At 48.3% G+C, this 13,475-nt stretch overlaps 1 protein-coding gene across 1 annotated transcript; it reads left to right on the top strand.

Annotated features, from left to right (window-relative positions):
• Positions 1-4,494: 4,494 nt before the first annotated feature.
• Positions 4,495-9,649, top strand: PET100 (PET100 cytochrome c oxidase chaperone). Its single transcript, XM_073650906.1, has 4 exons — positions 4,495-4,628; positions 6,128-6,214; positions 6,802-6,834; positions 9,495-9,649. Exons 1-4 carry the CDS (start codon positions 4,602-4,604, stop codon positions 9,561-9,563), a joined length of 216 nt encoding a protein of 71 aa, XP_073507007.1. The 5' UTR covers positions 4,495-4,601; the 3' UTR covers positions 9,564-9,649.
• Positions 9,650-13,475: the final 3,826 nt, after the last annotated feature.

Genomic DNA, 13,475 nt, shown 5'->3' with positions numbered 1-13,475 from the left:
GCATTCTGTTCTTGACTGGGGGTGCAGCTGTCCTTTTTCTCTGCCTTCCATCCTCAGTCGAATGGACAGACTGAGTGCGTTAATCAGAATTTGGAAACCTACCTCAGGTGTTTTATCTCAGAAAATAAAGAGGATTGGGCATCCTACTTACCGCTGCCAGAATTTGCTATTAATAATCATTGCCAAGAATCTACTGGCAGGTCACCATTCTTTGGTGCATAGGGTTACCATCCACAGTTTGGTACTTTTAGTGGGGGAGGGGCTTCGGGAGTTCCTGTGGAGTGTAACGGGTCTGGGAGGTGGAACCTCAGAGCAACTATACAAAGGGGCAGTCCTTGTAAGGAAGCGGGTGGCTCCCAGGGAAGGCGGGCAGGTAGTCACGGCAAGTGACAGGGACAGTCTCTGGGTAGAAGGGCAGGAGGTCACGGCAAGTGACGGGGACAGTCTCTTGACAGGCGGATGGTCACGGCAAGTGACAGCAGGGTAAGAGTCTCTAGACAGGCAGGTGGTCACGGCAAGTGACAGCAGGATAAGAGTCTCTAGACAGGCAGGTGGTCACGGCAAGTGACAGCAGGGAAAGAGTCTCTAGATAGGCTAGCAGGCAGGTAGCAGGTGAGCGCTCCCAGGTGAGCGGGCAAGAGTCTCTGGACAGGCAGGTGGTCACGGCAAGTGACGGCAGAGCCTCCAGGTAGGCTAGCAGGCAGGTAGCAGATGAGCGCTCCCAGGTGAGCGGGCAGGAGTCTCTGGACAGGCAGGTGGTCACGGCAAGTGACGGCAGAGCCTCCAGGTAGGCTAGCAGGCAGGTAGCAGATGAGCGCTCCCAGGTGAGCGGGCAGGAGTCTCTGGACAGGCAGGTGGTCACAGCAAGTGACGGCAGAGCCTCCAGGTAGGCTAGCAGGCAGGTAGCAGGTGAGCGCTCCCAGGTGAGCGGGCAAGAGTCTCTAGACAGGCAGGTGGTCACGGCAAGTGACGGCAGAGCCTCCAGGTAGGCTAGCAGGCAGGTAGCAGATGAGCGCTCCCAGGTGAGCGGGCAGGAGTCTCTGGACAGGCAGGTGGTCACGGGAAGTGACGGCAGAGCCTCCAGGTAGGCTAGCAGTGCGCGCTGCCAGCAGAGCAGGAGGAAGCCGCCGGGCACGGAACGGAGAGGTGAGGGGAACGGCGTCCCTGCCTAGCAGAAGGCAGGGACGCCGACGCTACATGGAGGAACATTTTGCTTCCTCGCTCTCTTCTGTGTGGCGGAGGGGGGGGTTTCTGTGTAATTTAAAGATCATGGGAGACAGGTACAAACAGATGGCTGACAGGAAACGCTTGCCAGGTCCAGACCTGCATGTGAATGACTTTGTGTGGTTGTCTACCAGGAATATCAACTTGAAGGTTCCTTCTTGTAAGCTGGGACATAAATGTATTGGTCCCTATAAAATAACCACCGTCATAAATTCAGCAGCGTTTCGTCTTGCACTACCTCAGGCTCTTAAGATTCACAATGTCTTCCACAAGTCTCTACTCAAGAAATATGTAGAGCCTCTTGAGTCCTCACCCGTACCGCCGCCCCCAATCATGGTTGATGGTAAATTGGAGTTTCAGATTTCGAGGATTGTAGATTCTCGTCTCCATCGTCGTTCCCTACAATACTTGGTGCACTGGAAGGGTTATGGTCCAGAGGAGAGGATGTGGGTTTCAGCATCAGAGGTGAATGCTCCCAGGCTGGTTCGTTCATTCCACACCTCTTATCCTGAGAAACCTGGTCCTGAGACCACTTGTAGAAGGGGGAGTATTGTCACGGGTGTGTCAGATGTGACAGACAGTCGCTCTGCAGCTGGCTGCAGAAGGTCACTCTGTTTGGCATTACAGACACCTTCTTAAATCCTTCTGACTTTAGGACCCAGCTGCTACCTCTCTCCTGCTCTGATTGACACCCAGGCCTGGGTGTTTAATGGTTTCACTTTGCTGCAGGAAGGTTCTGGTGATATTCACATATTCCCTTGTGAAGGCTTGGGCTATTGCAGTCAGCTGGTGCTTTGGAGGACGTTTGGTGTAATCTCTCTGAAGTCTGCTCAAGCTAAGTGTTCCCCCTGTTTGTATTCCCTTTACGTCTTTAGTTTATAGTGGCAACTAACCAGTGCTCATCCCCCCGCCCCCATCCATATCCAGGGCCAAGCAGCTAGGGATTTACAGGGCTTAGGTTTCTTGTTTGGCGATTGGTGTGGAACCAATATAGGCACGGTAGGAGAGATAGGGTGATATTAGATCAGCCTAGGCGTCTACATTCCCTTTCCTTAGTGTCTGAGCTCCCTCCCCCTCATCCCTTCGTATTGCACTTAGTCTTTCCTACATTGTGCGTGACATCTTCAAGATGGGCGCGATGGGGATCTTCAAGATGGGAGCGATGGGGATCTTCAAGATGGGAGCGATGGGGATCTTCAAGATGGGAGCGATGGGGATCTTCAAGATGGGAGCGATGGGAATCTTCAAGATGGGAGCGATGGGAATCTTCAAGATGGAAGCGATGGGAATCTTCAAGATGGAAGCGATGGGAATCTTCAAGATGGGAGCGATGGGAATCTTCAAGATGGGAGCGATGGAAATCTTGAAGATGGGATCGATGGGAATCTTCAAGATGGGATCGATGGGGATCTTCAAGATGGAAGAGATGGGAATCTTCAAGATGGGAGCGATGGGAATCTACAAGATGGGAGCGATGGGAATCTTCAAGATGGGAGCGATGGGAATCTTCAAGATGGGAGCGATGGGAATCTTCAAGATGGGAGCGATGGGGATCTTCAAGATGGGAGCGATGGGGATCTTCTAGATGGGAGCGATGGGGATCTTCAAGATGGGAGCGATGTGGATCTTCAAGATGGGAGCGATGTGGATCTTCAAGTTGGGAGCGATGGGGATCTTCAAGATGGGAGCGATGGGAATCTTCAAGATGGGAGCGATGGAAATCTTCAAGATGGGAGCGATGGGAATCTTCAAGATGGGAGCGATGGGGATCTTCATGATGGGAGCGGTGGGGATCTTCAAGATGGGAGTGGTGGGGATCTTCAAGATGGGAGCGATGGGGATCTTCAAGATGGGAGCGATGGGGATCTTCAAGATGGGAGCGATGGGGATCTTCAAGGTGGTAGCGATGGGGATCTTCAAGATGGGAGCGATGAGAATCTTCAAGATGAGAGCGATGAGAATCTTCAAGATGGGAGCGGTGGGGATCTTCAAGATGGGAGCGGTGGGGATCTTCAAGATGGGAGCGGTGGGGATCTTCAAGATGGGAGCGATGGGGATCTTCAAGATGGGAGCGGTGGGGATCTTCAAGATGGGAGCGGTGGGGATCTTCAAATTAGTAGCGATGGGGATCTTCAAGATGGGAGCGATGGGGATCTTCAAGATGGTATTGACCTTTACAAACCACTACAACTAAGGATAACTCCTTTTATTTAAGTAAATGGATAAGGCCATGTTCACATTAGCGATCATGTTTGATGGGAAATCTTTCCATTCTAATAACAGACACCAATGGACCCCAATATAAATCATTGGGGTCCGTCAGTCACTACAGGCACAGAGCACACCAATCCGCACCACCTGCTCGCCGCACAGTGACTGGATTAAGGCTGGGTGCCCACGTAGCGTTTATGCTGCTGAATTTCCGCAGCATAAACGCTTGTTAAACGCTAGGTAATCCGCCCCCATGGTCCCCAAGGGGATTCCGCATGTTCTATGCACATGCTGCGGATTTTTCCGCAGCGTTTATGCTGCGTACAAAAATCCGCAGCATGTCATTTAATTTTGCGGAAGCGCAGCGGAACTCCCGCCATTGACTTGCATTGAAACGCATAGAAACCGCGACTGTACATTTCTACAAGCGTCTTCTATGCGGTTCAATGTGCGGATGGTACCCAGTTCTGGAGGAGAGGAGACTCTCATCCAGACCTGGGTACCATTGTACCTGTGAAAAAAGAATAAAATAACAAATAAAGTTATATTCACCTGTCCGGCGGCTTCTCTCTGAATGCCGGCATCGCTTGAGGACCTGCGGTGACGTCACAGTCATGTGACCGCAGGCCCTTCACCGCTCTGTCTCACGATATGCCGGCAGCCGGGAACCAGACAGGAACGAGCGCTGCAGCCACGCCGGGACATCGGGGGTGAGTATAGCTTTATTTGTTTTAATTTTTACAGTTCACACTGTATAAATCCATGCTGGTTGCCGTTTGCATGGATTTATATAGTGTGACCTAGTTGTCAAGCACTTTCCAAGTGATGCTAAAATCGCCTGGAAAGCGCTTGTCAATCTGCATGCGGAAACGCATGTGAATCCGCATGTGGATCCGCATGTATTCTGCAGGAAAAACGCATGCACAATCTGCATGCGTTTTTTCTGCCAGGGAGATGCAGAAATGCTGCAGAAATTTTCTGCTTCATTTCTGCACCGTGGGCACATAGCCTTATGGTGCTATCCTGTGCTCAGGGGCGCGCCTTCCTGTATTAAGTTTGGTGTCGGTGGCGCGCACGTCATCACGTGATCTAGATTCCTATTCTGATTGACAAGCGCGACAGCCAATAGGAGAAGAGGAGGCGTGGTCGGCGGCCTTGTGTACGAGATGGGGGTCAGACTGGAGATCTTTAGGGTAATACCCCGCACGTTGTATCCGGGTCACTGCCGGCAGCGCCCTGTAATGAGCGGTGTCAGTGCTGGGGCGGGAGCTGCAAGTGGTGGCTTCTTATGAAGGACGTATCAAGCATGCTGGGAGTTGTAGTGTCCAAATAAGTGAATTGCTGTAGGTTTTTCCTAGACATGCTGGGGGTTGTAGTGTCACCTTCTCAGTGACTGCGGATTGTGGAGTAGTGCATGCTGGGGCTTGTAGTATCACCAGCTCAGGGACTGCAGATTGTGGAGTGGTGCATGCTGGGGGTTGTAGTGTCACCTTCTCAGGGACTCCAGATTGTGTAGTGGTGCATGCTGGGGGTTGTAGTATCACCAGCTCAGGGACTGCAGATTGTGGAGTGGTGCATGCTGGGGGTTGTAGTGTCACCTTCTCAGGGACTGCAGATTGTGGAGTGGTGCATGTTGGGGGTTGTAGTGTCACCTTCTCAGGGACTGCAGATTGTGGGATGGTGCATGCTGGGAGTTGTAGTGTCACCGGCTCAGGGACTGCAGATTGTGGGGTGGTGCATGCTGGGAGTTGTAGTGTCACCGGCTCAGGCACTGCCGATTGTGGGATGGCGCATGCTGGGAGTTGTAGTGTCACCGGCTCAGGGACGGCAGATTGTGGGATGGTGCATGCTGGGGATTGTAGTGTCACCTTCTCAGGGACTGCAGATTGTGGGATGGTGCATGCTTGGAGTTCTAGTGTCACCGGCTCAGGGACGGCAGATTGTGGGATGGTGCATGCTGGGGGTTGTAGTGTCACCTTCTCAGGGACTGCCGATTGTGGGGTGGTGCATGCTGGGAGTTGTAGTGTCACATTCTCAGGGACTGCAGATTGTGGGATGATGCATGCTGGGAGTTGTAGTGTCACATTCTCAGGGACTGCAGATTGTGGGATGGTGCATGCTGGGAGTTCTAGTGTCACCGGCTCAGGGACGGCGGATTGTGGGATGGTGCATGCTGGGGGTTGTAGTGTCACCTTCTCAGGGACTGCCGATTGTGGGGTGGTGCATGCTGGGAGTTGTAGTGTCACATTCTCAGGGACTGCAGATTGTGGGATGATGCATGCTGGGAGTTGTAGTGTCACATTCTCAGGGACTGCAGATTGTGGGATGGTGCATGCTTGGAGTTCTAGTGTCACCGGCTCAGGGACGGCAGATTGTGGGATGGTGCATGCTGGGGGTTGTAGTGTCACCTTGACATCCTGCATTGCCCTATGGGTAATAATGTGACTTTCTAGCTCACACTGTGTCCGCAGGTCTTGTCCTGTCCACATGACTGGATGTCCTCATTTACTGACAGATATCAGAGCTCTTCACCATACAGGGAATTAAAGCAATCGGGATTTTTAAGACCTTTAAAGCGCAATAGTAATGTGTGATCTAAGCGGCTGCCGGAGCCCAGAGCACGACACTGCCCTCACATGGCAGCGTTTATAGTCTATTCCTGACAAGTACAATGTGGTGCCTTCCCCTCTAGATGGCGCTGTACCTGTCCTTCCCTGTGACCATGTTCTGGATCTCCAATCAGCCGGAATACTTTGAAGAGTATATAGTGAAGCGTAAGGTGAGTGATGGAGGAGAGAGGACGTCCGATCACAAAATGCCCCCTCCATCCCACACTGAAGGGGGTTGTCTCCACATCAGAAATGAGCAAAATTGTAAATGGTCAGGAGCTCCTGAACTGTGATCTGTAGACAACCCCTCGAAGGAAGGACATGGTTTTTAGGATGTAGATAGCTGGAAAGAGATCCAGAGAGAGATCCAGTTTTCCCAGATCTATAGTCAGGAGGCCACGGGGATGTGGGATGGTCCGTGGCCTTTTTATGGGTCTGGACCTGTTCTTCTTTTTAAGTTTTGAAATATGTGCTTCTGACTCCTAAAGTTTTGCTATGTTCTTACATATAACAGGACACGCAGTCTTATTTGTATATATGTGACGTGGAAGATGGAGGGGAAAAAAACAAACAAACAAAAAAATGATGGCTGCGGCAGGAAGGGGTTAACAATAAAGTGCACAAACAAAAATCCCAAGTCTGGGACATTTGTATTATACACTACTGCGGAGCCGTACTGTTCACTTCCATGTGATATTATAGGAATGTATGAATGGTCTTCATTTTAAATTGTTATTTTTCTGTTGTTTTTTTTTAGAGAGAGATTTATCCCCCGGAAAAAGATGAAGAGGTAAAAAAAATGTGCAGTGGCAAGGTGGACGCTGGAACTGTGTGTTGACAAAACCTCTGCGCTGCTCATGCTTGTCATAAAAAGTCGACATGTCTAACTAAATATCCCTTTAAAGGCTTACGGATCAGCCAACAGCCGGTCCACGTATGACTCTGCAGTGACGTTTTAGCTCATTGCAGAGTCCGCAGCTGAACGGAGAGGCAGACAGAAGGACTATTCATAGAGAAGACAGAGATGGTTTATTATCATCTCTGCCTTCCTGATTCCTGTATACACAGCACTGAATAAGCGCTATGTATACAGCTTAGGAAGCACTAACGGCGCATCCTCCATCTCATGAACAGCATTTACTACCCGTCTAGAGCAGTTTTGTAATGGATGTGTGATTCTTTATGGGAGCGGTGGGCGAGTTGGTGCAAATTGATTTGCAGGACCGGTCTATCGGGCATGTCGGTAATCTGTGGCCGCTGGATCGGAGCCCTGGGAACAGCCTCTGCGGTGTTCAAAGAAAACACTACAGGGAGAAATCTGACTAGTCCACGGCTTCTCCCCGTCCCCTCCCTTTGATTGACAGGTCACTCCCGAAGGACACGCATAGTTCCCGGCTTCTCAGTGTTTCCTCTCCTATCACTCGTTGGAATTGGGGGAGCTCAAGGCCCCCATTCTGGAGATGGCATGTCTTGTATATACGCCATAAGGCCATGTTCACACGTTCAGTATTTGGTCAGTATTTTCCATCAGTATTTGTAAGCCAAAACCAGGAGTGGGTGATGAATACAGAAGTGGCGCACGTGTTTCTATTATACTTTTCCTCTGATTGTTCCACTCCTGGATTTGGCTTCCAAATACTGAGGTAAAAAACTGACCAAATACTCAGTGTGCACGTGGCCTTATTATTTGTCATGAGACAACGCCTATAAAGAAAAATAATGGCATTCCTATTAATAGTTTCTTGGAAAGCTGGTGCAATATGGTGGAGCACGTTTTGTACTTTGACTCTTTCATTGCCAGGAGAATTTTGACATGAGCAAATTAATTCTAAAAAAATAAATAATTTATACCCCCATATTCACTTTTTTCCTGAAAGTAGACTCCTGGCTCACTGTTAAAGCGCACCTGGCAGCAGGATTGTGCTTAGTAAACCACCATCACTGTCAGGTGGGCGCCGTTACACTGAGTAAAATGATACCTTTGTTAATGAAATCCATCCTGTGGTTCTTTTATAATCTTTACTTTCATTTCTGACATAATGATATGTATGTGCTCTGGCGCTCTCATTATGTATTCATGTATTCCTCTATGCCTTGTGACAGGTCACTGTGCTTTCAGTGACCTGCCTACTATTTTAAATACTGACTGTGTAATTTCTATGTCATATTGAAATTTCCATTTCCAAAAAATGGCTGTGGCGGCCCGCACATGTGCAGTAGCCTCTCTCAGCAATCGAGAAATGCTAGTGCCCAAGTGTGGGCCATATTGCTGCAGGCAAGTTTCTTTTTCCTCTAGCAAAATGGCGCCCGCTTGTGCGCAGTAGCATCTCTCGGCAAACAAGAGATGCTACTGCGCACGCGCTGCCCACTGCGGCCATTTTTGGGGAATGTAAATTTCAATATGACACAGAAATTATACAGTCAGTATGTAAAACAGTAGGCAGGTCACTGAAAGCACAGTGACCTGTCAGAAGGCAGAGATAGGAATACATAATGAGAGCGCCAGAGCACATACATATCATTACGGCATAAATGAAAGTAAAGATTATAAAAGAACCACTGGACGGATTTCATCAGCAAAGGTATCATTTTACTCAGTATAACGGCTCCCACCTGACAGTGTGTGGTTTACAATCATTGGTACCTTCACGCCCTTTGCAGCAAAGTAAACAATGCAAATTAATTTTTTTTTTTTTAGGCTAGGCCACGTTCACACGTTCAGTATTCGGTCAGTATTTTACCTCGAGTATTTGGAAGCCAAAACCAGGAGTGGAACAATCAGGGGAAAAGTATAATAGAAACACGTCACCACTTCTGTATTTATTACCCACTCCTGAGTTTGGGTTACAAATACTGATGTCAAATACTGACCAAATACTGAACATGTGAACATGGCCTTGCAAATAGGAGGCAGTTAAAGAGACTTAGACTCCCATCACCTCCTAAAATTAAGTGTAGGATGTACAGAGATAATTAATGTTATATATGTCTGCATGCACTTATCACATATTCCCCAGAACTGAACAATGAATGGGGCTAGGGGCCAGGAGCGCTGCTGTGAAGGAAAACGTAGAATGTTAATCCAGTTTGTCCCTTATTCCACCCCTTACGATCATAAAGTCACATGCCATTGCCTTATAACACAGGAATACCCCTTTAATTAAAGCTGCAATTTTAGCACTGGCTGGAGGGGAGTAGCACTTTTCTGTATAACGTTTAGGGTTTTTTTTACTTAAAGGAATTTTCCAGGCTTAGAAAAATGGCTGCTTTCTTTCAGACAAAGCGCCACCATAGGTTGCACATGGTATTGTTGTTCTTTTAAAGAAACTGAGTTCCAGTACCAACTATAACCTACGATCAAGGGTGGCGCTGTTTCTGAAAGAAAGTAGCCATGTTTTTCTAATCCTGGAAAAAAAAAACTTTAATTTCACCATCTGCTTTGTCCCATAGAAGCGACAGCTGCAGGAAATGAAGGAGGCGATAAGACTGAAGAAAGAGACGCTCTACATGCAAGACTAGAGCGTCCCCTGGAAACACCTCCCTATGTATGGCCCCATGTGTGTGACTACATGATAGAAAACCGCAATAAACATGATTTGTACATACTGGGGAGGTCTCATTTACTGTTCGGATTGCTCAGTATTCCATTATATACCGGACCCCTTAGTAGACTGCGTCTGGGTGTCCGTCTCCAGTAGGTGTATACTCTCAAAAATGATGCACGTCGGAGCGCACGTTCACTCTGCTAGCACCGTTATAGTCTATGGCCCTATCGGCGCATACACCCAATTCACACTTTGTGGGGGGCTCTGACGTAACCCCCGACGGGACCAACAAACTGGTGCCTGAATGCAATGTGAAAGCATCTTAAGTTCTATGTAGAAACAGGAGGTCAATTTTCCCTGTATGAGTCATAAGTCACTGCAAAAGTCCCTGGCCGGGGGGATGAAGGATCAGCTGGGTCAGGAGTGCAAGAGAGGGATGATTTATGTAGGGACAATAGGCTTCCTGTTTCTACATAGAGCAGAGAAAAGAGAAGAATTAACAGGGTGGAAAGGCAAAATGAGCAATTGTAAGTACACAGTGCTGTATAATATAATGACTGCAATATATTAAGAGGATAAAACTTTGATGGGAGGAGTGCTTCTTTAAAGATTCAGATATCCTGCAGTTCTCACACTGGCCACTAGGCCAGATATAAGACTCACACTTCCTACTCTGTACAGAAGGCTTTTCTGCAGACTCAGTATCACAAACAAGATTACAATGAAACTGGTAACACCTCTATATACCGATAACACAGGATCCACCATTCACAATAGATGTCACAGCTCACCTCCTCCTCCTGACAATGACTGATAACATCTCTATATACAGTAGATAACCCAGGATCCACCATTCACAATAGGTGATGTCACAGCTCACCTCCTCCTCCTGTACATTGACCGATAACACGTCTATATACCGATAACACAGGATCCACCATTCACAATAGATGTCACAGCTCACCTCCTCCTCCTGTACAATGACTGATAACATCTCTATATACAGTAGATAACCCAGGATCCACCATTCACAATAGGTGATGTCACAGCTCACCTCCTCCTCCTGTACATTGACAGATAACACCTCTATATACCGATAACACAGGATCCACCATTCACAATAGATGTCACAGCTCACCTCCTCCTACTGTACAATGACTGATAACACCTCTATATACAGTAGATAACATAGGATCCTCCATTCACAATAGGTGATGTCACAGCTCACCTCCTCCTCCTGTACATTGACCGATAACACGTCTATATACCGATAACACAGGATCCACCATTCACAATAGGTGATGTCACAGCTCACCTCCTCCTGTACAATGACTGATAACACCTCTATATAGAGTAGATAACCCAGGATCCACCATTCACAATAGGTGATGTCACAGCTCACCTCCTCCTGTACAATGACTGATAACACCTTTATATACAGTAGATAACCCAGGATCCACCAGTCACAATATATGATATTACAGCTCACCTCCTCCTTTTCCTGAACAATGACTGATAACACCTCTATATACAGGAGATAACCCAGGATCCACCATTCACAATAGGGGGCAGGGGGCCGGATGTTGTACACCAGGGGCGAGGGGCTGGATGTTATACACTGTGGGCGGGGAGCCGGATGTTATACACCGGGGGTGAGGGGCTGGATGTTATACACCGGGGGTGAGGGGCTGGATGTTATACACCGGGAGTGAGGGGCCTGGATGTTATACACTGGGAGTGAGGGGCCGGATGTTATACATCGGGGCTGGATGTTATACACTGGGGGTGAGGAGCCGAATGTTATACACTGGGGGTAAGGGGCCGGATGTTATACACTGGGAGTGAGGGGCTGGATGTTATACACTGTGGGCGGGGGCTCGGATGTTATACACTGAGGGTGAGGAGCCGGATGTTATACACCGGGAGTGAGGGGCCTGGATGTTATACACTGGGAGTGAGGGGCCGGATGTTATACATCGGGGCTGGATGTTATACACTGTGGGCAGGGGGTGGATGTTATACACTGGGGGTGAGGAGCCGAATGTTATACACTGGGGGTAAGGGGCCGGATGTTATACACTGGGAGTGAGGGGCCGGATGTTATACACTGTGGGCGGGGGCTCGGATGTTATACACTGAGGGTGAGGAGCCGGATGTTATACACCGGGAGTGAGGGGCCTGGATGTTATACACTGGGAGTGAGGGGCCGGATGTTATACATCGGGGCTGGATGTTATACACTGTGGGCAGGGGGTGGATGTTATACACTGGGGGTGAGGAGCCGAATGTTATACACTGGGGGTAAGGGGCCGGATGTTATACACTGGGAGTGAGGGGCCGGATGTTATACACTGTAGGCGGGGGCTCGGATGTTATACACTGTGGGCGGGGGCTCGGATGTTATACACTGGGGGTGAGGAGCCGAATGTTATACACTGGGGGTAAGGGGCTGGATGTTATACACTGGGAGTGAGGGGCCGGTTGTTATACACTGTGGGCGGGGGTGGATATTATACACTGGGGGTGAGGGGCCGGATGTTATATACTGGGGGTGAGGGGTCGGATGTTATATACTGGGGGTGAGGGGCCGGATGTTATACACTGTGGGCGGGGGCTCGGATGTTATACACTGGGGGTGAGGAGCCGAATGTTATACACTGGGGGTAAGGAGACGGATGTTGTACACTGGGAGTGAGGGGCCTGGATGTTATACACTGGGGGTGAGGGGCCGGGTGTTATACACTGGGGATGAGGGGCCGGGTGTTATACACTGTGGGCGGGGGTCGGATGTAATACACTGGGGATGAGGGGCTGAATGTAATAGGACTGAATGAAGAACTGGAATTGAATTATTGAGTCGAGGGTCCCAATGCTGTTGCCTTCCACAAAGCAATGTCTTAAACTCATCTGCAACTTTTTAACTTCCAAGAGTTGAATGTTCTGCTACAAGGCACAATTTACTTTGGCTATGTAATTTACCATGCAAATAGACAGCGTGTCTGAAACTCTTAACACATCAGGATGACAATCAGAGTGTCAGATATTAAAAGTAAAACACCCCTGTAATTTGTGTGGTAAAGAGGCATTATTAAAAATATATATAGCTTATTCTATCAGGATTTAAACTCTAACACCGCAGTTTCAGAGGCTGATGCCTTACCATTGCCCTATCCAATCAAGTGATACTAATTGATAGCTTTTCTTGTCTTATGAGATCAATACTCCGGGTGACTAAAAGTCATTGTGATTCTGATGTTTGAAGAAAGTCACAGATCAGACTCACACATCATTTGAATTTGGCTTGCTTGCAGTCTGTGCATAAGTCCCAATGAGTTTTAGACAAGTTTGCACTGAAAATCATATAAGCAAATAGAACTCCTAGGTTTTAACAACTGAGTTTATAGCTTAGTGGTTAATGCACTATCTTTGGGACACAGAATTTTGGGTTCAGGTCCTATCAGTGAACAGTTAAATTTTTTTTTATTATTACAGTTGTAAAAATCACTCGTCAGAATCTCTTGTCAAAGTCAGTTCTCCGGGTATTTCGCCTCATCATTCTGATGATTGAGTTTGATATCTGATCATGTCCTCATATGGACACTGTACTGATGGTCTGGTCACGTCTCTGCTCTCCCCTTAGTTATAAACGTCCTCATCCCGTCTCTTTCTTAGTAACCACGCCCATAGCAACCAATGAACTATACCCTCTCCATCTATAGCCCTTTAACCACGCCTACAAATAAACTGGCACCGCCAAAACGAGTACATCGTCCAATCAGTGAACACCTTGGAATTTACGTAATCAGGCCACGCCTACTTTTGTTTTTTTTAAGATTCCAGGTAAATAAAACACGTCACTGCCGCCCCTGACAACCCGGAGGCCGCC

This window comes from Phyllobates terribilis, unplaced genomic scaffold (genome assembly GCF_046119375.1).
Source record: "Phyllobates terribilis strain yellow unplaced genomic scaffold, ASM4611937v1 Scaffold_11__3_contigs__length_659146591, whole genome shotgun sequence".
NCBI classification, from domain to species: Eukaryota; Metazoa; Chordata; class Amphibia; order Anura; family Dendrobatidae; genus Phyllobates; species Phyllobates terribilis.
This window is presented reverse-complemented; position numbering and strand designations above follow the sequence as displayed.